The sequence below is a fragment of the Cydia strobilella genome, chromosome 26, assembly GCF_947568885.1.
Source record: "Cydia strobilella chromosome 26, ilCydStro3.1, whole genome shotgun sequence".
Classification (NCBI taxonomy): domain Eukaryota; kingdom Metazoa; phylum Arthropoda; class Insecta; order Lepidoptera; family Tortricidae; genus Cydia; species Cydia strobilella.
Window position 1 is genome coordinate 4,288,109 of NC_086066.1, and position 27,886 is coordinate 4,315,994.

Consider the following 27,886-nt stretch of genomic DNA (forward strand, 5'->3'; position numbering starts at 1 on the left):
CGCGCACGAAGGGTTCCGTACCATTGCGCAAAAAACGGCAAAAAAATCACGTTTGTTGTATGGGAGCCCCACTTAAATATTTATTTTATTCTGTTTTTAGTATTTGTTGTTATAGCGGCAACAGAAATACATCATCTGTGAAAATTTCAACTGTCTAGCCATCACGGTTCATGAGATACAGCCTGGTGACAGACAGACAGGCGGACAGCGGAATCTTAGTAACAGGGTTCCGTTGTTACCCTTTGGGTACGGAACCCTAAAAAGTAAAACAACTAATTTTAGAAGTTACAACAGTATATTTATTTTAAATTGGCACGAGTACAAATTATTCAATGGAAGGGACAATACAAAACAAAAAAAGATAGAGACAGTGAGTAGAAAATAATTAGCGTGTCATGTCGGCTGAAGGAGTGACGGAGCGGCACTTCTGAAAAATAAAAATATAAAACCTTAATTACGAGTCTCCGAAATTAACCATGGGTACATTCACCTGCAATAACATGTTACACAACGAATGCCGCAAAAATATCTGACACAATCTTATTTGTTTTTTTTTTTTATGATATAGCAGGCAAACGAGCAGACGGATCACCTGATGGTAAGCGATTACCGCCGCCCATGGACACCCGCAACACCAGAGGGGTTGTAAGTGCGTTGCCGGCCTATTAGATGGGAGTACGCTCTTTTCTTGAAGGTCGTATCGGGAGAGTCATAAGTGTGTCACATATTTTTGCGCCTTCGAAGAGTAACATATTATTGTAGGTGACTGTACAGTGCTTTTGACAATATAATGCTAGTAAAAGTGTTTTTTTAACAATATGTTGTGCTAATGAATCTAATGGTTTTGTTAGTCGACAAAATATTGCTATGCTTGCATACGTAAATAATCGATTTTTTATTGGCCCGATATTATGCGGTAAGGAGGTTGTCGAGCGTTAAAGTTCGAGATTTCAATTGTAGTATTTTTAAAACTATGGGTAGGGTGACAGGTGTCATCTCCATATATTTAATTTATAACCTAGTAACAGTAGTAACGCCAAATTTCGCAAAATTGATACAGGTCAGCGTGCCCTACGTGTTTGAAAAATACTATATAGAAGAAAACGTAATAGAGATAGCTACAATAGTTGGCACTACTTTACACCTTTATGTATTGTATTTATTTATTTATGAACAATATAATTGTATTTGAACATACATGCTAAGTTCCTTAAATCTAGGTCCTTAAATCTAAGAATTATACAATCTATCCACCGTAAAATGGTCCTACTTTGCTCCCTGGTGGGTAACTATGCTCCAGTTCAAAAAAAGGACTTAACGTCTAATATTTTCAAACATAATATTTTATGGTATTATTTATATACTCAGATAAACTAAATTGTATTTATATTTTCAATTGCTACATTAGTCATAAAATTAATTTCTCTTTTTTGGCGGGGCCTATTAATTTGGCGCACAATGGGGTAACTTTGTACCCCTAAGTAAACTATTGGTAGAGCAAAAATACCCCAAACAATGGGTATCTTGTGCTCCTTATTCATAGCTTCGTTTTATACAAAACAACATTTCATAAAGTTGATTTACCGATAAAATATGTTACATAAGATGTTCTTCTTAATATTCAATTCGTCTAAATATTTAATAATGAGCATTTTAAAAAGTTATTCAAAATTTTCTTAAAATTGAGCAAAAATTGGTGCAAAGTAGGACGGTTTTACGGCACATATTTTGTTAATCAATAATAATTCAGGCTAAAGCTCAGTCTATTTAAATCTTACTATTACATATTATGTTATTGTGGTAAGTGTATTATATTGAGTATAAAGACGTGTCGAGATCTGACAAATAAATAAATAAATAAATAAATAATAATAAATATTATAGCAACATTCTTACACAGATTGACTAAGTCCCACGGTAAGCCCAAGGAGGCTTGTTTTATGGGTACTCAGGCAACGATATATATAATATATAAATACTTAAATACATAGAAAACACCCATGACTCAGGAACAAATATCTGTGCTCATCACACAAATAAAATCCCTTACCGGGATTCGAACCCAGGACCATCGGCTTCACAGGCAGGGTCACTACCCACTAGGCCAAACCGGTCGTCCATCAAATGGCACTACTAAGTACTAACTAAATACTATGCGAGTATTTACCAATGGTTTGCGAAATATATGAGTCACAAATCACCTCAACTACTAAATGGAGCTAACTCGTGGTCACCACATATAGGTTCTCTCGCACTAATAAGCCACGACTTAAAAATACCTAAATAGATTTTTACATGGGCTGTTGAAGTTTAATATGTGTATAAGCAAAGATAGATATAACTCCATAATAGATGGATACAGTCTAAGGAGAAAACGTGCCTCGAAAAACAAGAAAATTTGATTCTCGATCAGAGGGCGCTACTAGCTTTGGCCTACTGTCGTATAGATGGCGTTGACGGTTTCGTTTGTTATTTAACAATTTTAACGCATATCAGTGAAAGAACATGGGTCAAAATCATCAAAATAATTAATGCAAATAAAAAAAACATTTATCCATATTTAAATACATTTTATCGTATTTTTATAAATCTTCATTTTTAGTTTTAAAGTGTGTCGATAGATGGCAGTGAATTTACTGTGGTTACAAAATTTACTATGACAGTACCGCTCTAGTATAAGTTACTCTATGGTATAAGTGTGGTATAAGAATGCAACTAGCGTTTGCACGACGGATCCGAAATGTATGGGAAGATCTGCGGATCCGGATCTAGATAATTTCATACATTTCGGATCCGGATTGCAAACCATAGATGCAACTAAGCAGGGTTGCTAGCGGCGTAGCATCTAACAAGTAAATTTGTACACGTGTAGTGACCTCGCGCTCTTAATAAATGCGGCACCTATTCAGCGGTACGAGTATGGGGGTTTTCAGAAAAAAGTGTATCTAGTGTACCTCTGTACCTACCATATACTTATTTTTCGAAAAACTAATAAGTTTTGGGTCATTTCGACTCAGAATCACGAGGACTATTGATTGTAATAATAAAAAAATAACCCCAGTTTTTCAATACAAATTTTTGGCGTCAGTTTTGTGACAAAATGTATGTGATAAACCGTCAGAAAACTGTAATTTTTGTTTGGGACACTTTTTTTTTAGGGTTCCGTACCCAAAGGGTAAAAACGGGACCCTATTACTAAGACTTCACTGTCCGTCTGTCTGTCACCATCACCAGGCTGTATCTCATGAACCGTGATAGCTACATATACAGTTGAAATTTTCACAGATGATGTATTTCTGTTGCCGCTATAACAAAAAATTCTAAAAACAGAATAATAGTTATTTGTTATACAAGGGTGCAAAGTTGTATTTTACCCGCGAGTGTGGAATTGAAACACGAGCAAGCGAAAGGATTCTATAGTTAACCACGAGCGAAGCGAGTGGTTCTAAAATAGAATCCTGAGCGTAGCGAGTGTTTTAACATACGAGAAGTAAAATACATTTGCACCCGTGTGTAACACAAAACTTTTCCCCTCACTATAGCGAGGAAGGTGCAACATCCACAGGCGTTAGATCATCTTCATCAACTGGAATCACTCATTTTTTTACGATATTATAACAAAAAACTCTGGAAATTATGTACTTTTACGTGAGAAGTTTTTAAGTAAATTTTTTGTTGACAATGTTGACATTTCTGACGTATGAAATGTCAATGATGCGTTTTGAAATTGCATCGACTCAACTTGTGCGTTCAGAATTATGATCAACATCATTATAAAAGAACAAAGGTTTTTATGGAATTTTAAGGTTTATGACTTAAAATAATTAAATAAAGCTAAATTTGGTATTTTTTATTAAATACTCAAACCATTTATTTAATGATAATTAATATCGAACAAACCATTATTATAAGCGTTTTACGTTTTGTTATCTGTCAAAAGCTACTTAAACACGCTCCATCCAAGGTTAAATTACTTTCCCCACTAGTGGATAAAATGCGTTTTTCCCCGCTTGTTTTAAAGGATAAAAGACGGCTTTCCGAGCTAGTGAGGGGAAAAATAAATATTTAAGTGGGGCTCCCATACAAGAAACGTGAATTTTTTTGCCGTTTTTTGCGTTATGGTACGGAACCCTTCGTGCGCGAGTCCGACTCGCACTTGGTCGGTTTTTAATTCGATAGTCCTCGTGAGCCCGTAGACAACATGCTAATCGCCAACGCTACGTAGCGAACGAAACGCAACTGTCACTGATGCACTAATATGGAATCATGGAGACTATATAAAGGAGCCAAATCTCTATGTATGAAAAGTGTCCATCAAAAAACAGTAATTAGGCGGCGCCACCATACACCGAAATACTACCAAAAACAACCTACGTAATTTGGCCGGGTTATTTGTTGCCTTATATGGTTCATGTTATACTTATGTCCCAGAGCCTAACTAGCGCCACTGGAGAGGATTAGGAACTATTATTTAAAGCTGAAAGCGGTCACTTTTGCAACAATTCTGCCATAAGAGATTGGCATCCTTTCTATACCATCCATAATATGGAATAGTGATAAAGAGACATAAAAGCGATCCGATGGCGAAAGAACCCAAAAGTGGATACTTAGTTAAAAAAGCAAATGGTACACTTTTAAGTGAAAATGCCCGTATACCTCTTGGTATCGAGTTTCAGCGATGACGTATTGAAGCATCTTCACTCCACGCAGTGGTTCCTTCTCTTCATCATGGATCATCTTGTACACTTCGGAGTCCTTCAGGTACTCCAGCTTGCTGGGCAGCTTCGTATTAACAATGGTTAATGTTTAATGGGCATTTCTATTTGAAGTTGTACCAAAAATGTTTGTGTTAGAATTGGAAATTTTTATAAGTATTATTTCTACCCAGAATAACGTGTTTTTTCCATTTTAACTAAGAAAAAATATGTCTTCAAAATTTTTGGTCAGTTTGGTTCCATTTTTTAATACGGTATTCTTTAACCGTAACAAAACGGTAAAAAAAATTGTATGGAATTTTCGGGACACTTCTCGTATTAAAATCGAAAGAGCTCGTGATTCTGAGTAGATAAAATACAAATATTGCAAAATCTAAAATGCAAGTTAGGGGTTCAACTTTAAATAGAAAATGCCCTAATTAATACGACTTGTCTTTAACTTTGAAATTAACATGTTCAACACGCAATACTAACTAAGCAGTGCATTTATAGTATATGTTTAAAGTAAGCATAAATTTTAGGTCTGTGGTTTAAAGGCTTAATTATTAGTCTAGTATGTTAGCAGATTATCTTGCACGACGGCCTACGAGTAGTGTTACGAGTGTTTCTTAAACTACTACTGATTTATTCTTAACAATGCTTTTACTATTTTCTTGTTGTATGCGTTGTAGATTCAAAGACTTTTGAAATTGTGAGTGTAGTTAGCGATTTTAATTCCTGCCTCTATCTGTATTATCTATGTTTTTTAGCTTAGTCGTAAGTGAGCGTTAGTGATTTTATGCGTCTATTTATGTTTTTGAGCCTATTTTGACTATTTTGCTTACTATTAGCGCATGATCAAAGTACATACTACAATGCATTAGTGGTGTTTGTAATTAAAAATAATTTGTTGAGATTTTCTGTTTTTACCTACAAAATTTGTTTGTTCTTAATTATTCCTTTTGTGTATTTTTTAATGTTTAAATATGTATCTTTATGTGTTATCTGTCGTGGCATCGCCGAATGGGGACTACGGAAGATCAGCGCTGGCTTTATAGCTAGCAATATGCTGAGTTGGGTCCATTTCGTGATGCACATTAAAGATTTCTTCTTTTCTTGTTGTTGGTGTCTGTACATGTTCGTACATGTGTTGTGATCGTCATGAATAAATATATTTTATGTTATGTTATCTTATTTACATTTTTATATCGCCCTATAAATACATATTATCGCAGTCGGTAGGATCAAATGCATCCGTTTATGTTTTAGCGTATTTCTCATTTAGTGCTGTCATTGTATTATTTTATAATTTCACCATAGTTTTCGAGGAGATATTTGCAACAATGTTTAGTGTGTGATTTGGTTTTTACCTTGTTTTTTTTTTCTTTTTAGCTGTGTTTGTTTACACAAAATAAGAATAATGCTTCTGATGCCCGTGATGTTTTTTAGTAGCTATAAATAGTATGATACCTCTCTGTAGTCAGCTTCAGAGATCACGGGTGTCAGTAACTCCACCCGCTTTACTGGCTCCTGTTCCATGCCATGGATCATCTTGTACACCTCGGAGTTCTTCAGATGATCCGTTGTGATCGGCGGCTTTTCGTACTTCATGAAGTTCACCCTGTATGAAGGTACTGTGTTACTTTCGTTTACCACATGACCGGCTAGCATGAGTTGCGTTCTCGCGCGAGTCCATACTTGAAGTCGCGCGCGACAACGCAACTCATGCTAGCAGGTCAGGAGTATGGGCATTTTCACTTAAAAGTGTACTAATAACTTTTTTCGAAAATCCATTAACTTTGGGTTATTTTTACTCAGAATCACGTGGACTAACGATTTAAAAAGAAAAAAATATGTCCTCAAACAGAGAGAGTTTTGTAACGCATTTTCACATACATTTTGTATGGACCGTTACAAAACTGACACCCAAAATTTGTATGAAAAACTGGGGACACTTTGTTTCTTTGTCTCATACAATAGTACTCGTGATTTTGAGTCTAAATAACCCAAAGGGTGATGGTTTTTCGAAAAAAAGTAAATGGTACCATTTTTTATGAAAACCCTCGTATTACAGTGTCTTTTATGAGACTACTCTTTTAAGTTTTTTTTTAAGAATGAAGGAAGCCGAGTAATGGTTTGTGCTTAAATTATTAAGCCAAGCCATGGAATAGATGGGCTAATTTTTGTATTTTTTTTCCTCAGTGTTTCGTAAAATTTGGTAATTTTGAAGAGCTGCTCGTTCTGGGCGAAATAAATACGAAATTCCAATTTGGTACAATAAAAAGGCATATGTTAAGTTACGAAAATACCATAATTTTTTGGAGAAAAAGATTTTATTAGGACATACAGCAAAATAACGCTTATATTGAACACCCATCCACCATTTTATTTTGGAATTCTGATGAAAATGGAACCCAAAATCCCAGATATCAACTGAGCAAAAATCGTTTTCGTAATTTTTTTTTCTTTATTTAAAAACAAACAGTCTCTGATAGTAATAGATTATTACAATCTAGGGTAATCCGACTTATAGACCTACAGTTTATTTAATTAGAGTATGCATTATGTAATAAAAGGGCCGCTTTGTAACGCTCCACCAACGAAGCGCCACGTATTACGCTAAATAAAAAAATCCAGCAGCTATGTGGAAATGGAAATACGTATGTAATAGTGAAATAACAATTGTCAGTTATCTATGTACTCTTTTAGCTTATGTTACCCCAAGTGTAATGCATATCATGACTATGGTTCGTAGAAACCTACAATATGGGTCTCTAGATTTTTATACCGAGTTTTGGCAAAACAGAGCATATAAAAATCCATGGCACTTTAATTTTTACATTACTTCAAACGTTTTTTGCGAACTAATACGTAAATGCGACGGCTATTACGTTCAGATGAAACACGAAACCATAGTATAAGAAAGTGGGTAACCGTAGTATAAGTTTTTTTTTTAAACACTTTATTATTTATGATTTACCTGGGTTAAATACGAGTATTATACTTCAGTGTTCCGCTTTCCCAATCAGGTTAAGAAAGAATGGGTAAATCGTAGATTTAGTATATTATGGCACATACATGCAATGCGTTTAAAACAACGGAAAGCAAAAACTCACTTCTATTATTTGCTCTAAAGCCATTATCACAGTGTCACGTAGGATATGGAAGTCTACCAAGTGGCAGTTCGATTCTCTGGAACGTTTGAGTTTTAGAAGATTTTTTATAAAGGAAAAATTTGTAAAAAATATAAAATTATAAGCATTGATTTGAAATGCTGTTACGCTAAGGACCTATTATAACAACAGAGACAAGGGGCAGATTATATTACGAGTACATCAATCGAGTTATTTTAAACATAAGCACATATTAAAAACTGTGCTATAGGATCTTTGACAGATAGTAGTTAAATAAGTACAAAATGCAATAATTTTAAACCGATAGGTATCTAAGTAATCCAGATATAGGTCTGTTTCTTGCCCTTTAAGTGGGTAATTGAATTTACCTAGAACCTTACCTATACTTCCTAATACCCCTCTGGACGTCGCCCCACGGCCACACATTGTTCCAGTTTTCGATCTGCCGCACGCACACATGCAACAAACGCAAAAACCAACACTTACACACACAGACATTAGTACCCTAGTACATATATGGGACACTCATATTACTGGTGAGTTTTTTTGCGTCTATCAGTTTTTTTTTTCTAAACAATAAAGTGGGCGCAAAAGTAATATACTTATGCTTTACGTTTACGCACGTCACTATAACTATAGTAGAGCTAATTCAGGTGAACTGACAAAATCACCGGATAAGAGCTCAAATATAAAAAAAAAACATTTTATTTTTTACAGTATTAAAAATCGCAAGCATAAATTCCTACTTATATATGGTTTTCCAATGTCACATACGGTTGTTATTCGTGGTAATATCTTCTTGGTCTTGTAGGTATGTAAATGTATGTAGAGTTTTCTTGGGTTTGTATATATATGTAAGCATGTAAGCAATTGGATTCCTTGCAAATGAATTATATGTATTTGATTTAAGGTGTCCCATATAATGTACCAGTTTATATTTAACAACACTAAACACAAATCAGTAGATTGTACGAGTATCAATAAAACATATCCTGCTAAATATAACACAAAACAGTTAAGTTATTACACACTTTTACAAATGTAGAAAAATATTACGAATTAAGTTAAGTATTACAAAATATTACAAATGTACAAAAATATTACAAATTAACAATAAGCGAGAAACAGCCAAGTGACACCAAACGATTCACGTTACAACACAATTTACACAACAACATATATTAAGAACACTGATTTAAACTTTCACGATTTTTACTCATTATTATTCACAACGACGGGACTTAGGTCTTCTCCGAGACCACGGGGACAATACCGTCCTCGCAACGTCGGAGGTAAATATAAAACTTATTTTACGCGATTAAGTCCCGTCGTTGTGAATAATAATATATTACGAATTCTGAAGAGATGAAGTGTGTAAAAGACACATAAATAATGGACATGAAACCCTTATGAACGCCTAACGCCTATACACAAGTTAATACACATGTGGGATATACGTATTTGACATGTTGACTTACACTTACACACGATAAAAAATTAAACCTTGATTTTGCTTTTAGATTAACGAAATACGAACACGAAATTAACATTGTTGAATAAGCATAACACATATTCTAAACGCCACAAAGGAATAAATTTATTAACACTAACTAAATATTTACATATAAATGTAAAATTAAGCGGATATTTAACTTTTTGAACTCCATATGAAACAGTTTGTTGAAATAAAAGTACCATCCTTTTTTAAATTAGCAATACCTAGAAATTAAAGCTATAACCGTGATTGTGTTCATATGACGTTCCAAAAATTAAACAACATTAATATCTATTATACAAATACAACTGTACATGAATAACGATAAAAGATCCCTGTGTCGCAAATAAACACTACAAAGACCTTAAAGCGATGTAGCAGCTCTACATATTGTAATTAAAAAAACATTTCTATCAAAATATACCAAGCTATGTATAAAGCGGAATCGTTAAAAAGCATATTGTAATATTTTATATTCGTTAGTAAACAACTAAAACAACCAAAGCTAAGCGTTATTTTGTAGTTACATTTGAAAAGTAAATATGCCCGATTCGTATCAAGAAACCCACCAGTGTTAAATAATGTGTTACAATTGGTTACACATAAACATTGTATAGATACCAGTGTTGGCCGCACGTTAATTGCAATTAACCATTAACCAGTACAAATTGAACCATAAGCCGTAACGGACGGTTACAGTTTACGGTTCAATTTACAAGTATGTTGGGGAAATGTAGTTTATAGTCTAGCATAGACCGTAATTTGGGACTGACCTGATGACGTGGTAGACTTTCTCCAGGAGCCCCTGATCTTGGTTTTTTCGATGATGAATGTAGCAACCTCATAGGCTGGAGTCGACAGACAAGCTTCTATTTGTGCTGGACACTTGGTATGGTTTGATTTTGGGTTTTGAGCTCAAGCTTCGGAGCGAGCGATGCGACGGCGGTTTTCGTGTTTCGGGATCGTTGAGAAGAGAGGTCTTGAATTACAAACCGATTCAATTTGACAGATCAAAGTATTAAATTCGTCCTGAGTCAGTTTTAGTGTACATATGACACGATGTAATCAAATTGAACCATAAGCCGTAACGGACGGTTACAGTTTACGGTTCAATTTGTACTGGTTAATGGTTAATTGCATTAACGTTTCGGTCAACACTGATAGATACAATGTCATTTGTTAAGCACTTCACAAAGATTATTCTTCACAAAAGCACATAGGTATATTGTCATAGTTAAGCATTTCCTTTACAGTGCTTTCACTTAACTCTTTTGTATGAAACAGTAAAACTTTGCTCTTTTTTATTTTAAACAGGATATTAAATAATAATAAAAAAAATATGAATTACCTATATTAAATTTTATGAATGTGGAAAATATTTAAAAAAATACACCGATTTTATGGGCAGTGTTAAATTAATTTGAGCAATAAAAATACGTATCTTTATTATAAATGTGGAGCTGCTATATTATGTGTATGGGAATGACCAACCTCTCGTCGTATGGCAGGTGAACGCTTTCGTATGTATTCCTATAAAAATGAAACACATGAATAAAATAGAAAATGGCGACACAATCTGTTACACAATGATGACCATAGCTTGTTAAACGAAAAAACGAAAAAAGTTTAATAGTTCCCGGCAAGCTCGGCCGAATTTCACCTTCCCATACAAACGAAGTTCCGTTCTCATTTTAAAACTACGTGTTGGATTGTAATAAAACTTTGCACATACAATGATATGAGGTATATCTAGGTCTGAAATTAGTTTAATATAAAACAATCGAAATAGAGCAAAAACAAGTTTTGTATGAAAAACATAAATTCGTTGTAATTTTTTTTACTTTGGTATCTGAAGCTTCATAAACTAATTTCAGACCTAGATATACCTTATCCTATTGCAAGTACTAAGTTTCAGAGTAATCTAGCTTGTCGTTTAAAAAATAGTGTAACTACGTTTGTATGGAGAACCGAGCTTGCCCTTAAGACTAATCAATAATCAAATTTTGTGTGACAGACCGTTAAAATTCGTGCAATACATATTTTTTATCCAATCACTTTGAAATGCTTTATAATTCGCATTTAGTATATAATATTTTTATTTAAGTACTATCGTACTGATGATACAATTTTAAATTAAATCTAAATGACTGAAGAAATATACTAATTTAATGAAATTCAGTTCTATTTCATTTTATAAATGATTCGAATCTAGTTTTTCTATTCTACAGAATGAAAATGTCAGAAAATTAGACAAATACTAATAATGTGGAATAAAATATGTTCTAAATCTAGTCTTTTTTTAGTGTTCTATTCTATTAAAAATAACTTATAACTAATAAACAGTACCCCAGCGCTTTTCCTTGTATCAGCTCAGCCTGAGCGGTCAATGTTTCGGCGATGAACGCATCATTGTACGCGTCTTTAGGTTTCCTCCACTTTCGGCCTCCAGGCAACACCACCGGCCTCTCAGACGGCGTGAGAGGCCCAAAGACGGGCTTGGGCTTGCCGACGCGCGGCGTAGGCCGTTGCTTTAGCTGTCTTGCCTCTTGGTCTAGCTGGAGGTCCGCCATTAGTTCCTGTTTTGGGGTCAAGGTTGGGGAAGTGTGGTTAGGAACATGTTTAGGTTTTGACATGAAATCTAAGGGATTTTTGCAGAATCAGCCTGTTAGCAGATCTCGACTATACTTTGTGTTCACTCTAGTGTTTTCGGTTCCCGGACGTAAATATTGATGAGAATTTTGGTACTCCTGAAAACGTCTAGTCTAGTTCTAGGATGCATAAAATAATTAAAGTAGAAATTGTAAACTAAAATATGTGTCATATATTAATGAAAAAAAACAGACAATGTCCTCCAGTGGTGAAGGTCGGATTCGAAAACGGCGTCTTAAAAAACTACTACTGTGGTGGCTACTTAAAAAACCAAATCAAAAATATTTAATAAAATAATTTGATTTGTTACCCAAAGTTGTGAAGTAGAAATTAATTCATTCTTAAGGTACTATAACCGTGTTTTTTTTATTTCCGTTAAATTCGACACGTTGCTTGGTACATTAATAGAAGCTACCTGGTATATCGCTTTTTGTAAAAAAAAAATTTTTTTTCTTTTTCATACAAAATAAATTAATATTGCATTGTAAAAGGTCCTTTAGAGTTACGTAAATGTTAGTGTGACACATAATAAAAGAAAAGTAGGTAATGTCGGAATTGTCAAACTAACTCACCTCAGTAACCTTCTTATAGTGAATAGCTATCAATGGAAAACTCTTTACTGACGAAACTTAAAAAATATATGAAATTTGAAGGCAATGAAGAATCTTTTACACAGGCTCAGCAATTAAATTTATTTATTGAATATCTCAAAAACTGTAAGAGTTAAAATACTAGTTTCTTAGAGAAATTAACTTTATTTAACCTGAAGAATCTCCCCTTAAAATTAACGGAAATCAAAAATAACACGGGTATATATGTAAAATTTCCTAGAAAATTTAGGTATTGGGGAAATTTGATGGTCAATATGTAGTGCTTATTAAACATCTTTGTGTAGATATGATAAAAGCATTTTGTGAAAGTTGTGGATAATCATTTGTTTGTGGTGCATGAGACATATCATTATAAAACCTTCTGTTTTAGGAAAGCCAGAAATGATAAGATATCTATTGAATGTAGAAACACTCCATGACAAATACCTAATGCATGACGTAGCGCTTAATGTACTGAACAATATGATACCTAGTGTATTTAACTAATCAACTTTTGTTTTATTTTCCACTATCGATGAATACTACACAGTTGTCGAGACACGAGTCCACACTGTTGCGAACCTTTCCGTCTTCCTTCTTAGGTCCGTTCGAAGATGTTAGCGATGGCTTTTGCTTCTGACTGGACTCTTGGTCACGCTGAGGTTGCGCCATTACTTTCTAGAGTAGTTAAGTTAATATTATATACCTATTTAATAAGTTGTAATGTTGGTTTATTAAGGATATTGATGACCGATGGGTGAGGGTGTTTCCAATTTTCAGATTGTAGTGTTTAGTTTATGTCTTCCTGGCCTCTTTATTCAGTTTTGTAGATAATTTTGGTAGCTGACGGCCTAGAAGATGGTGGACTAGAATCGACTACATGTTTATTTTTAAATTAACTGGCTAAACTTTCGAACGTTTCTAGTGTTACAATAACGATATTTATATATGTGTTTCAAACTATGTCTTCAATTAATATAAGAAAATTAAAGTTTCCCTTTTCTTTTCAAAGAAAGTATGAGCATTTGTGTTTTGTATATGTGAATGTCAAACCTCTTTGCCGTCAGTTTTAAGTCCGTCTAAGGCTGAAGTCAGCGATGGTCTCTGTTTCATGTGTTTGGGCTCTTTATCCAGCAGAATACTCCCCAAGAGTTCCTGTCATACGTTAAATTCGGGTTGCGTGATAAAGAATATACAAAAATACGTCTTGATAATTATTTATGCAAGGGTTTCGTTTAAAGTTCGGACTGAGTAAAGTGGGTAAAATTTCTGAAACCAGCAGTTGAGATCAATGTAAAATTACTTGAAAATAAAAATAAAAAGAGTCTTGCCGCCTTCAGGCAAGAATCTAGCAGGGTTTACATTAGTAAAAAAATAAAATTTTAGTCTTGTAGTGAAGTTGAAAAAAAAAATGCACTCATAAACTCATAATATGAATTGTTGCTCAATACACATTCAGTGACGATGAAATTTAAAGCATTACTAAACAAACGCGAACAGAAATGATCTTGAAATTTAATAGCCAATACAGCGCGATATATAGCTAACATTACACCATGTAGATTTTAATACCATATTACAACTCTGCTAAAATGTAAAATGACCTACTCATAAATATTCCATGATTTTTTCCTATTAAAAGTTGCATAAGCCAAGTGAGCTTCTAACAGCATTTATACGTCATTATGATGTCAGCGAAGTCATTATGACGCCATAATTACGTCATTATTACGTCGCTGACGTCACTTTGCTACCTGTTAGTGAGCCCTCACATACACTAGCACTATCGAATCGACACAAATATGACTCACATTAATAAACCTAAGAGCTATCTCGTGGGGCGTCTCCTGAAGCATCTCTTCGTATTCTTGGTCAAGTAGTTCGTTCGTTAATTCCTGTTATTGCACATTTAATTATTTCATATTCCTTTAATCATCAAGCGTCATTGAAAACATGTTCATCTTTCTAGTCTGATATCTCATTACATATCAATACGTTTGGCTACCGGCTTTCTAAAACATCCTGATATGAATGTAGGCCGAAATTGAATACCGTCTTATTTTATTACTAGACATCTTCCAAAGTATCGAAAAGTTTATTTCTGTATAAAGTAATGAAATAATAAATTACAGTGTTGAAGAAGATTTTGTAATAAAAGTGTGTAAAATGAATATTGGTGTCGATCATAAAAGTGTATTGCCAGTTCCTTAAGACTGGGACGAAATACATAAAATAAATTTTAGCAATTTAGATTTGAATTGTAACCAATGAATTTGTTCGTTTATACTAGGGAAATTAGGATTGTCTCGGAACCTGTTTGCCGTTATCTTTTTACATGTGTATGAGAGAATAGATTATTAGAAAGTAACCGGAAAGGTTCCTCAACCTTAGGTTGATAATGTTGCTAAGTAACATATCACAAATTTAAATTGTTATTGCTGATGCTGAGACTTCCAAATCACCAGTGGGCAGAACTATTTCATATCTGTACTACTCATGAGCTCATGACTGAATTCAGGAATTTTTAATGGATCTCATTTTACATCATTTAAATATTTATGTAGATCAGCATCAGATCCCATCACAGGACATTATACTGTTTCAGTTGGGGCTTCATAAAACATATATTTAAAGCTAGACATACCTTCTTCTGCTTCTCGATTCTTCTCTGCTCGTCCAAGATTTCCTGCTCTTCCCTTTTCATCTTCTCCATTTCCTCGACGCTCCTGATCATCTGCACCTTTTTTACCTCTTCCATCTTCGTTTGTTTGGTCTCTTCCATTTTCGTTTGCTTGACCTCTACCACTGTCTTCATTTCTTTCACGTCTTCCTTAATTCCATTTTCAACGACTTCTTCAATCTGAGTCTCGTCTTTATCTTCAGTTACGTCTTCGATTATAGTTTCAGAGGTCTCATTGGAATCTGAAAATTAAGTACATTACGATTTCCGAAATTTGCTGTGAGAAGAGTAATGTCCATAGTACATTACTGACCTTCAATCATCTCTGAAGATTCGATCGCCATCTGTTCTTGTGTCAATTTGTGGTGAGACTGAGCTTCCTGTAAGTCAGATATAGAAGAATAAACATCTAGACACTTTTTTATCTACGGTTTCGCACTGCGGTAGCGTCTCCACATGCTTCTAACTTACAACTAATTATATAGTTTCGGTATGTCTACTAAATCTCATCGCCATTTAAATAAAGCGGTTTTTTCATTGGATGCGAATTCGCACGTCGCTCCGGTGTGCGGGGTGTGCGGGTGGTACATCGCTAATATTGCTAAATACCATGGTTGCATTGAATAAATGATATGATATGATATATGTCCATAGCGCTGTGACGCTCATATACTGTGTGTGACTTGCGAATTAGCATCAGTGTTTTAACCGCGTAAGGTTTTATCTGCACACTGTTTATGTTTGTCTTTCTGTTCATTATCGTTCCATTTGCCCCTTATCTAATCGTATGCTGTGATCTGATAAAACTGACGTGTCGTCAGGATATATCTGATCATACTTAAACGTTGGCTATTTTAATAGTATATTCGTATTTCGTATGTTATTTGGTCCTTCGAACCGGATTTGTAAAAATATCACTTTCAATATACCTGCTGCGTAATCTGGCAAAGCTGGCGCGCGACCAGCTCCAGCGTCTTCTGGATGACGCCTGGCAGCTGTGTCAGCTGCGCGTTGGGGTCTGAAGAACAGGCGCGGCTCAGCAGTTTCCGGAGGCCATTATTGACTGTCTACATACCTGCTGCGTAATCTGGCAAAGCTGGCGGGTCACCAGCTCCAGCGTCTGCTGGATGACGCCGGGCAGCTGCGCCAGCGCCGCCAGCTGCGCGCGCATCTGCGCCAGCTGCTGTCCCAGTGGTGCGTTGGGATCTGATGATAAACATGGGCGTGGTTAGATCAGCAGTTTTCCAAAGACTTAACCACTGTTTTTAAAATCTATATACTAAAATTACAGTCTTATTTTTCAAAATCGGACCAAACTAATGGTCCCTGGTGTAGACTCAATACAATACGGTAAATGATGATGATGAAATATCCTTTTTCCATAAAATAAGTATTTCCGGTATTGATCCAAAATAGAGGCATAAATGTATGACACTGTCCTTTAAACGCCCCGGCTATCGTGTGTGGCGCGCTAGCGCGTCATCATGAACCTTGTTACAATGCATGAAGGTTGATATTGGCAAAGAGGATATATTATAATAGGATAGAGCGGTACTGTCATAGTAAATTTTGTAGCCACAGTAAATTAACTGCCATCTGCCACACGATTAAAACTAAAAATGAAGATGTATAAAAATACCATAAAATGTATTTATATTGTGTGAAAATATTTTCCATAATGTCAATATCCCGGAAGGATAAGGAGTACTACGTTTGTATGGAGAATCGATCGTCCTCTATCCTCTTAACGCCATAATCCATAGTGTTTTTTTATTATTATAGTGGAATGGCACATACAGTGACACTCACCAACCATCCCCTCTACATTCTTCATCAGCTGTTCCGCTATCCTGTTCTCCATCTCGCTCTCGCTGTTGCTGGTCGCCTCTACAACCGGCTCTTCGGTCTTAATCTCTTCTACTTCTTCACCTTCTGTCTCTTTTGGAGCTTCCGGCTCTGCTTCTGGTGCCGGTTCCTCTATTGGCTTTTCAGGGGGTAATTCGATACCTAAAAGATTTATAACCCGTTTATTATTTTGTTGACGATTTTTTTTAGTCAGATTTCGTAAAATTTGATGGATAGATAAAAGAGTTTCATAATAATTCATAATAAGCGCTATTTCAACGTGTCCTAAAAAATCTTCCACTGTTTTTTGGGACAATTTTTTTTTGTCAAATTGGGAAGTCGTATTTATTACACCCAGAATGAGGAGCCAGAATTTTATCCGATTCTAACAAAAAAAATGACAACAATAAAATAAAAGTAGGCCCTAATAAGACACATCTAATTGCTAAATTATCTATGAGGAATTTCGCTTATATAATTTGGGTCTGTCTTCCTTTCTGCCCTTCTGAATCTAAGCATTTGCCCGGTTGCACCCTAAAGGAACATAAGCTCCGCAAGCAAGTTACCTGTCTCCTCCAAATCCGGAACAGCGGTCTCCGGTAGATTATCAATAGCCTCCAGAAACACCGGCTTCTCCTCAGGTATCAAGATGGGGGGTTCAGCCTCCACTGGGGGTGGGGGTGGCTCGTTGACCGCTCGCTCTTCCCACGGCAGCGGGCCCGTGTTGAAGTCCTGAGTGGGTGTGGGGGTGATGGTTTACAATTGTAATGATATTGAAATGCTGATGTGACGATAATAAGCAGAAGACTAGTTGGCGCACTTTACTGGTGAATGAGTGACCGTTCGAATACGATAAGTTTTCATGCCAAATGCCTCGTGAAGGCACTCCTATAGTATATGTATGCATTCTCAGTGCCAAACCAGTGTGATACAATTTTTTTTTATCATTTAAATACGTCTGCAAGCGATACGACAATTCGAGAAATGGAAAGATTCGCACGTTTCAATTTCAGTGAATTTTTAAATTTTTCCATTAATTTAGAAAAGTCAGTGCAAACTTAGCATGGTAGGAGTCTAAGTGTGATTATTCTTTACGCCGAATTATTGGTATACATTTAAAAATACAATTAAAATTAATGGTACAAGTACGAGTACTTACTTTTGGTTAACAAATCTGGAAACTAAGCTAATGGGTCGATAATGCAGAATGCGGATATGCAGGCGAAGTCACAATGGAAAAATAAGATAAAGGTGATATTCGGATGGCGACTACAACATTACTGTTGCAGCGTTGACGTAGGCGAAATCACTATCCGAATATCACCTTAAAGGATGGAAGGAGGTTGACTTACGCTAGAGCGGCCGGAGTTCTGGCAGAGACATCCAACAATTCGTTTACTATGACGGCTGATCGGTGATCACATGACACTTTCAGTGGCGTAACTAGGGGGGGGGGCAGGGGGGGACAAGTGCCCCGGGCGCCATCCAAGGGGTGCGCTAAAATGGGCAAAAGGCAGCAGCAGGGAAACTTTTGTCAGTCATCACGGGGCGCAAATTTGGTAACTGCCCCGGGCGCCATATCCTCTAGCTACGCCCCTGGATACTTTCTAAAGAAAACGAAGTGTTGGACGCCTCGGGCCTGGACCGTTTTAACATGAATCATCCTACATTGTAATATTCTGTTTCTATAGGAACGCCATGGCGTTGCTATAATGGACGCGACATATTTCGAGTGCAACTCATTTAACTTTGTCTTTTAAAGGGAAGTGATGATTAACAAAACAATTGATAGTTGCAAGTACCATACCTACATCCACCGCTTGCCCAGTGAATCATCTTTGGGATGTATTCAAGGATACCTACATAAAAATTTTGGTGATACTAGTTTGTCAGTAGCAGAAGCAAAAGAGGTAGATTTATTTTATTTCTCAGGATATCTTCGTCGAAGTTTGGCCATCATTAACCGAGTAGGTACAGGGAAGCCGTTTTTACCTTTGCTTCGGTGTGTAGGTAATCGTTAAATGTGATTTAATATGTGTTCAAAACGCGAAAATTTTAAATGTTATGTTAACTAACTTACCTATTTAATTTTAATTTAATTATATCTTTAGTAAAATTTTACTTATTTTATTACTTATTGCTTATGCTTGTTTTTACTAATTATATTTTTCTTTTTATAAAGCGTACTTCATAGAACGATCTTAGATTTAATAAAATAAAAACATTGTGAATAAAATGTTATTTAAAATACATATTAGGTAAACTGCAAAAATAATAAGAACACAAATATAATGTCTACATATGTGTTTGTGTGTTTGACAGGTAATTAAGGCTTAGGAAGGATCCAAACGCATTCCTTATTTCATTATTAACACTTAATTTATTATTAATTTAACAAATATTGTTACTTTATTACAATTTGTATGTATGTCTGTCTTCACGCGGTTACCTGCGGCTTGTAATCGGGCGCTACTTTGGGTTTAGGCTGTTTTACTATTTTCACTTTGTAAGGCGACTGGAAAGAAAGAAAATAGCATTATTTTAAATGTGTTATTTTCTATAAAATGGGACCTTATTGTCGATGGCTCTTACGCCATTATAAACGTTGCTTCGATATAAATACAATGCCGCGCAACGCTGTGCGGCGTAAGCGCCATCGACAATAAGGTCCCTTCTCATAGAAAATGCCCCAAATGTTCTTACGACACATACTGTTAATCCCTAACCAATATTTTGATTGAGCAATTTTACATCATTCTATATCAGGGCTATAACCGGGAAAATCCGTTGCAAATTGCAGGCATCCTTCTCTTTTACTCCAAGGCGTAATTAGAGTGTCAGAGAAAGATGCCCCCAATTTGTGAACTTCGGTGTTCGTGGTAGGCCCTCTGTTCTATTTTCCATAGGTATTAGGTATTATACATACTTATGTTTCGTCATTAAGTACTCGTATTAAATCTTGGCATCAAAAAGTCACCTGTATATCATATAATTCGAAGTAAGTATTCGTTTCAATTTGATCACCGTTTATTGTAATTGTAATACGAAATCATAGTAGACAAAATAAAAGGCTACGATAACTTTGTGTACGGTTAAGTGTTAAACTATACCTAATCCTCAATCATCATTATAAAAAAAAGATAAACAAATAAGCTAACAAAAATGCTAAAGATCATCTTTTGATTATGTAGCTATTTTTAGTAATTCCAAGAAATAACTATGTACCTATAAATGACCACAAAAAACACAATATGTACGTACTTATGCAAATAAAATTAACTATCTTAAAAATTAACTATACAAACATTAAACATTAAATAATAAAAATGGAAAGCTCAGATAAAAATTAAGTAAACTAATGTTTAAGAAAAGATATTAAAAATAAATCACCTTTTAACAAACACACACACTGGCACTTTGATCGAGACTGAATAAAAAAAAAACTTCAACAATTTCATCAGCTGCCAAAATAATTACCTTCTTTTGCTTTATTGAATTGGTGCCAAGGTGAACATCATCAACAAGATCACGCAGGTTACTATGTCAATAGTCAATAAGGAAATAATAATAAATGTTGGTAGTAAATAGTGCATGGCTTTAAATTTGACAGCCCTGTGTCAGCGCCAAGATTCACACTAATACATTGAAAGCTTCCCGCGTAAGTGAACGCGAAACGTGATGGTGTGCGTGGAATAATTGCTTCAGGGTTGACACCTTATTATTTAATGTGGACATTGTAATACATTACATGTGCGTGACCGCATTGGCATTTTATGGACCTGTGTATTTTTGTACATGTTCAAACTAATATTCAAGATCAAATTAATTTAGATACAAACCAGTTTAACGAGGTGGTTTGTCAAATTGTAATTTTGTAGTAAGAATTCAGGAAACTGTAGGTTATTTTATAATTTCTTTATAATACAGGGTGGCTAAAAAATAAGTGCATTCCCATTGCCAGGGAGGTTTTGGGATTATACTGAGCAACTTTTACTATGGGAACAACCACGAAATCGCGTAAATTTGTATACAAATAGTCTGGGCCTTTACCCACTGTATTATTTTATATTTAAGTTTTTAAGTAGGAACCTACTTAATGATTTACAAATGAAATATTTATAGGTAGTTTAGGGAAGGCAAAATAATCTTACCTCTTTAACTTCGTCATCATTAGCCGTCCATCCGTGGTATCCAAACTTCGCTTTAGGCACCGGCCGCGCCGGCTTCTGCAAGAATTTGGTCCACTTTCTTTCTTCCTTCTTCTTGTCTTCCTGAGTCTTAACAAATTCCTCGTTCAAAGCTTTGAGGACTTCAGAATCCTTTAGGGATTCCACTATAGGTTTTATCTTCTTGAAATCAACGCTGGAATCATCATTGTCTCGATGCATATGCGATTTTAAGACTCGTGTCAGCCTGTTTCGCCATTTTGTGTCGCCATGTGTGTTGTGGAAGGAAAATATTGTTTTAGTTTTTTGTTTCTTTTTTGTGATTTGAGCTAACTGATTGGCTAGATATCGTTAAGCAGAAGCGTAGCATTAGCTAATTGAATGTATGCGTGAAAATAAATATGATTTTGGTACTTACAATTGGAATGTTTCCTGAGTTGAACGGACGATGTGACACTAATACACTAGCATAAATAATGTGCTAAGAAAATGTAAGTGAACAAACATATAGTGGCGAATAAACGTTTCAATCCTAAATGTAAATGTAGGTAATGGGTGTTGTATGTAATCGCAATGGACGAAATGCAGTCTGCGACGAAATTACTAAATAAATACAAGTGTTTCCTCTTAATAGCTCGGAAAAGCCTCTTTACTTTGCATTATGCTCTACCATGCGTACCAGCCGTAACAGTTTGGAAAATCATTTCCCTATGTATTGTTCAACTGATATGCGTGGTGGTGTGGAATTTAATTATGTCTATCCTCAACGATAAAGTTTGACAGTGTCATTATAAACGTGAAAATTTCAATGAAATTATGATATTTACGTCAACGCATTGACGCTCTTGCAGATACGAGTAACTTGGACAGACCCACTAATAAATGTTCTGAGGCTTTTCGATGCAATGATTCCTGCGTGTTCAGATAGACCAAGAAAAGTCTGCAGAGATTTTGACCGCACACGCAGTGCCAGTGTTATTTATACGTCATAATTTCATAGAGGTTTGACGTTCAAAATAACACCTGCACTGCGTGTGCTGTCAAAATCTATGCAGACTTTTGTTTGTTTGACTCTATCTAGATGGCTACCAAAGTAATTATGGAAAATGAAAAACTCTACTTTTGATCTTCAAAATAACTGAATCAGATAATGTACCTATATCTGGATTACATCATGCTTTTAATTTTAAGCATTACAAGTTATAAACAAATGGAAATAATAAGTAATATAAAGATAAGATAAGATAAGATAAAGATAAGATAAAATTATAATTATATAATCTATAGAAATAGAATATTCACCCCATTACGTGCGCCTCCCGAAGCATCTCTGATTCTCCAGATATTATCGCTGCGATCTTCTCCTCTGTCATACCAGGTTTGCCTAGATCTTCTGCAAAAAGTATAAAAATCAACTAGTTTCCTAGAAAAAAGGCAGAATATTCGACGGATAAAATAGATATACCCCATCCATCCATGGAATTTTTTTTTTTTTACAAAAACATGTCCATACCTAAGTTCATTCAACCAACAGATTTTTCCCTACGATGACATACGTTGGTGTTGATTACTTACTGGCTATTTCTTCATCCACTACTGCTTCTTCCAAACCGTCTACAATACCCTGATGTGTACCCATGATCTCGCCATTCTCTGCTACAAATGCCTTGCCAGGGTCTACCGTTGGAATCGGCTCCTAAAAATAATTGGCAAATAAATATTGCAATAAGTTGTAATAATAAAAAAATATAACTTTTATATCAACTTGTTTTATTACCGGTATTCTAATTTCCACCCTCTCCAAATGAGGTGCATCTTCGGGGTTGAAAGGCACGGGTCTATATCCCTCTACGCAAACGTTTTCTATTGATTCTCCCATTTTATTTTCACTAGCTTCAGTCACTGTATTTGCCACGTTATTTTCAACGGTCACAGTTACATTTACTGGCATCCCATTAAGCTGAACCCTATTTACTAAATGTTCAGCAGCATTTGCTCTGTCTTCTACAATTTTGTTTATGTTTTCTGTGTTCTTGACAATTTGTTTTTCGATATTTACTTTGTCAAGTTTATCTTTGTACACTTTAGTGTCTATAACTTTGGCGTAACCGTTGTAAACAAGAGGGTTATCAACGTTGGTTTCTAATCCTACTTCTTCTTTGTACTCTTCAATTGATTTGATAGTTTGGTCGATGGCAGATGCTAGTAGTGATGACTTTCTTTCGATTTCTTTTATCTCCTCCTAATTTCACAAAAGAGCATATTAAGTTTATACAAAGGTAAATTTCATTTTGTAACTATTAAAGAGTTATTTAATAATTCCATTATGTATATTTTATAAAATTTGTTCACGTTGAAAATATGGTAATGCAAAATAATACAACACATAAAAATGTGGAATAATACAAAGCAAAGCTTTGGTAGAGCTCTGACTTACCTTTAAAAATGTGTATTTCATATTACCCCCTTTCAACCCTGGTTTAGTAAACTTTGGCGGTGAAAATTTATCCTCAGGCGGGGTTGGAAGTGGAGTTTCATACACTACTTCCTCAATAATTTCAGTATCTATATGAGGGACCAAATTCTTTTTTACAATATGAGGATCCTCGTCTTGAGGACTTGGAGATCTTGGGACAGGAGGACCAGTTAGCTTGGGGAGAGGCATTTGGAGTCGGAAGACGTACTCATCTGTGAGTGGAGTGGGAGGGACAGTAGATGGAGTAGGCGTACTAATAGTGCTCTTCACTGAAGATTGTGAGTCAGATTTCTTAATCTTTGAATCCAGATCTAAAGTAAGCTGTTTTTTAGCATCTTCAGTAGATCTGGCAATGAAGGTAGATTCTTGGACAACGCTGGAAGTGAAAGACGAGTCTTCGGTAGATCTCGCAGTAAATGAAGATTCTTGTATGTATTCTGCGTTCTGTATAGAACTTTCTGAAATGAATGATTGGTATTGGTTCTCTGATTCAGCAATATGAACAGACTTTTTAATACAAACTTCAATTTCTTGGTCAATTTCAACGTTTTCGTCTAATTCAGTTATTTCTTCTTTCGTAAATTTTAACTGAGCGTATTCGTCTTTTACTTCAAGGCTCTTTTCACTGATTACAGTAGTTCCTTGAATGACAGCTATTTCTCCAGTAACTTTGATATCCTCATTTTTCACATCCTGGGCTACCTCGGCCACCTCTTCCTTTACTGAAACAACTTCTTGTATTTCTTTGATATCTTCTTTTGTTATAGATACACTTTCTTTTACATCCCGAACTGCAATAGCTTCTTCTTTCACTGAAACAATTTCTTCTTTTGATACTTTGATGTCTTCGATTTCCTCTTTGATTTCCTCAATTTTTAAAGATTCTTTCTTAGCTTTAACAGAAATATCCTCCAAGACCTGTACTTCTTTAATATCGTGCGACTCCGTGATTTCTATTGATTCTTCTTTGACAACGTTTAATTCATCAGTATATTCAGTAGTCTCAATTTCCTGTATATCCATTTTATTTTTTATTCCGACACTAACAGCCTTTTCGACAATATCCTCATGTAACTCCACGATTGGCTGTATTGTTTCTACTGTTTCAATGACAGCGTCTTTATTGCTCTCAATCTCTATGAAAGATTTCTGGACATCAGTTTCTTGAATGATGTCTTTTTTTTCTTGGACAATAACTTCCTCAGTTTTGGCGCTGGAAATTTTATGTGATTCGACAACAGATTCTGCTTCTTGTTTAATTTGAGCTTGCGATTCTATAGCAACGCGCTCTGTAACCATTGCTTCGTTAGTTTCTAATGCTATATTTGATTTTTTTATACTTTCCACTGAGTTATTTTCAGATATTTCTGCAGTTTCATCAAGAATTGAATTTTCATTAGTGTAAACATGAGCTTCACATATAGATATGTATGTGTTTTTACCATCCTTACTACTTACTCTACTAGCTTCGTGTTTGGTTTCTCTTTTAATGTCCATACTTTCATGTTTTGTTTCTGTTTTCATCTCCCTTGACTCTAGAACACTGCTAGTAGTTCTTACCTCAGTAATGTCTTGGGATGTTTTATCAAATCTAGAAAGCACATCTTCCACCATTTCTTCGTCTGCTTTGCTTCTACTTCTTGACCTTCTTTCTCGTTGCATTGTGATCTCTTCCTCTAAACCAGCTTTACTCTGGAATTCAGTTATAACTCCATCCATTTTAGTTATCAATTCCCCCGACTTTTTATCACTTAACTGTGCCATTTCAGCACCTGACAAAATGTTTTTTTCCCTTTTTTCACTTTCTTGTTGAATCTTTTCAACATAATCCGTATATTCATGCTGCTTTACTTCCCTCGCGTGATCTTGTTTAATTATGTCAGCCACTTTTTCAATTTTCTCTTGTTTTTCTGTAATTTGCAAATCTTTGGTTTCCATCCTTTCCGTTTTTTTACGATCTATTATAGAATCTTTCACAGCTGTTGTATCAGAAACTACGCCCTTTTCAACTCGAGTAACTTCAGTTACTTCTTTTTTAACTTCTGAATTTGTTTCTAAAGGCTTAGAAAGTACAGGTTCAGCTAAAATAAACCTGGACAGAGCAACCATGACATCAGTCAAATGTATGAAAAAGGTTTTTAGCAATAAATCATAATGATAATTTGATTGCACTGTACCTCTTATATGAGGAATAGTTTGTAATCCAATAGTATAAGCTCTCTGTTCTGCTAGTAGTTTAGCTGTACTATATTTAGCCTCTTTAGTTTTACTTTCGTCTGATTTATGTACTCTCTCAGTAGCTGTAGATATTTTTTCTTGTTTAATTTCAGATGTTTGCTTTTGTTGAGCCGATTGCACTGCTTTAATGTCTTTTTGGTCAGATATTATTTTAGATTGCTTTCTCCCGATTTTTGTATCGTCCACTGATTTCATTTCAACGTTTTTATCATACATTTCAGATTTCCTCCGTACACTACCACTTTCTATATTCTCATCTGTAAATTTCTTTTCTACTTTACTATCGGTCTTTTTCACATCGTTATCAAACATTTCTGACTTTCTTCTCACACTTCCACTTTCTATAGTTTCATCTACAGATGTTTTTTCAACTTTCATATCTGCCATTTTATCATCTCTATCAAACATATCTGATTTCCTTCTCACGCTACCACTTTCTATAGTTTGATCTATACATTTCTTTTCAAATTTAACATCGGTAATTTTAGCATCTTTATCATACATTTCAGACTTCCTCCTCACACTACCACTCTCAATAGTTTCTTCTAACTCCTGTTTTCTAAATTCTTGACGTTCGTCAACAATAATTTGTTTGTCATCTTTTTCAAATTTCGCAACCTCTTTAGCGACACTAATATCACTCTTTTTAACAACAACATGATTAGTTTTCTTAACAGTTTCACTCATTTCACTAACCTCTTTGCTAGATTCTTTTCTATCGGTTGTTATGACCGCCGTTTCCATGTCAGATGAGCTATTTTTAGATTCTGAGGTTATAGCACTCAGTTCAAGATCAATTTCTTTTTTAATTTCATCAGCTACAGTCAAAGCTTTCTCAATGCTCTCATCAACAATGCTTGTAGCAGTCATTTCTATCTTATCCATATCAATATCCTTCTTCATTTTTTCCATAAACTTGGCCTCTTCTTTTTGCTCTTTAACCAATATTTCTTCTACCGAAGTAATTTTCACTTCCTTAGTGACTATCTCTTCTGTTACTATCTTCTCTTCTACGGTCTTAGTGACTGTCGTTATTTCTTTCGTTTTCTTAAGCTTAGTTCCATCAGGATCATACTGTTTCGAAATTGGAAGTTTATATCTACTTTTTTCACTAAGGATCCCCGCGAATTCATCAACTTTGGGATCAACAGGCGGCTCAAGGCCATCATCATTTGTGCCAAATTCATCATGATAATTAGGATTAAGTATAATAGGTTTCTCTAAAGGAGGGATGGGGGAAGGTTCAGTGGAGAAAGGTCTATATGGTTTGGTGTTGAGGAAGTAAGGAGATTCAGTTAAGGACCTCTGTTCGTAGGGATCACAGCGACCTTCGCTTAAAGACCTCCGGTCGAGGTTACCCCGGGATCCAGTGCGGGACCTGCTAGGGTCTTTGGAGTCAAGGGGGGTGTCGCCGAATTGCTGTATTTGGAATACCTCAGTCGGATGAGAGGGCTGGTCGAAATCGTCCTGGTCTAGCGGGTCGTCGATCGGGTCGTAGTCGTCGAGCGTCAGGTCGTAAAGACCGCTGGAACAACAGAACACCATGTTGTCAAATAAAAGTGAAAAAAGGCTAAATAAAAGCTACAATCGCGTAACTGTACCAAAGGACAACTTTGAACACAGTCATCTTTGTCTTTGATACTGGGTTACAATTTAATTAATATCTTCAAACTACAAGTATAAGAGTAGATTAAATACAGTTGAGTACCACACTTTAAATTATTTAATTTTAATCATACTTGAATAATTTTTAAAGTTAACTCTGTTTTATATAAAGATTTACGTGTCGGTATGGTTGTTCCATAAACACATCAACAAGGGCCTAACACTCTTTGATAGAGAAAGATAGTCTTATTGCGATTCCTATAAGAGGAAAGAGAAAATAGTGCCATGCTTTGTCCTTATCACCGACCGGGTTT

The 27,886-nt window shown here is 35.3% G+C and overlaps 1 protein-coding gene across 23 annotated transcripts in view; it reads right to left on the minus strand.

The window, feature by feature from the left end:
- Positions 1-276: 276 nt before the first annotated feature.
- LOC134753248 (titin-like) overlaps positions 277-27,886 on the minus strand; it is a 38,734-nt gene continuing 11,124 nt past the window's right edge. For 2 of the 23 annotated variants that reach the window (XM_063689052.1, XM_063689061.1), the window contains 19 exons: positions 23,691-27,492; positions 23,031-23,495; positions 22,829-22,949; positions 22,556-22,646; positions 21,239-21,500; positions 19,537-19,602; positions 17,654-17,819; positions 17,052-17,249; positions 16,318-16,448; positions 15,556-15,622; positions 15,207-15,484; positions 14,374-14,457; positions 13,616-13,717; positions 13,145-13,240; positions 11,670-11,899; positions 10,815-10,853; positions 6,165-6,315; positions 4,657-4,782; positions 277-427 (listed from right to left, as the gene is read on the minus strand). In XM_063689052.1, the coding sequence (XP_063545122.1) occupies positions 386-427; positions 4,657-4,782; positions 6,165-6,315; positions 10,815-10,853; positions 11,670-11,899; positions 13,145-13,240; positions 13,616-13,717; positions 14,374-14,457; positions 15,207-15,484; positions 15,556-15,622; positions 16,318-16,448; positions 17,052-17,249; positions 17,654-17,819; positions 19,537-19,602; positions 21,239-21,500; positions 22,556-22,646; positions 22,829-22,949; positions 23,031-23,495; positions 23,691-27,492 (6,517 nt within the window). In that variant the 3' untranslated portion in view covers positions 277-385. Of the gene's footprint in view, positions 428-4,656; positions 4,783-6,164; positions 6,316-7,810; positions 7,887-8,208; positions 8,271-10,814; positions 10,854-11,669; positions 11,900-13,144; positions 13,241-13,615; positions 13,718-14,373; positions 14,458-15,206; positions 15,485-15,555; positions 15,623-16,317; positions 16,449-17,051; positions 17,250-17,653; positions 17,820-19,536; positions 19,603-21,238; positions 21,501-22,555; positions 22,647-22,828; positions 22,950-23,030; positions 23,496-23,690; positions 27,493-27,886 lie in introns of those variants that run through there. The other 21 variants (XR_010128803.1, XM_063689054.1, XM_063689055.1 and 18 more) reach the window with 21 other exon arrangements.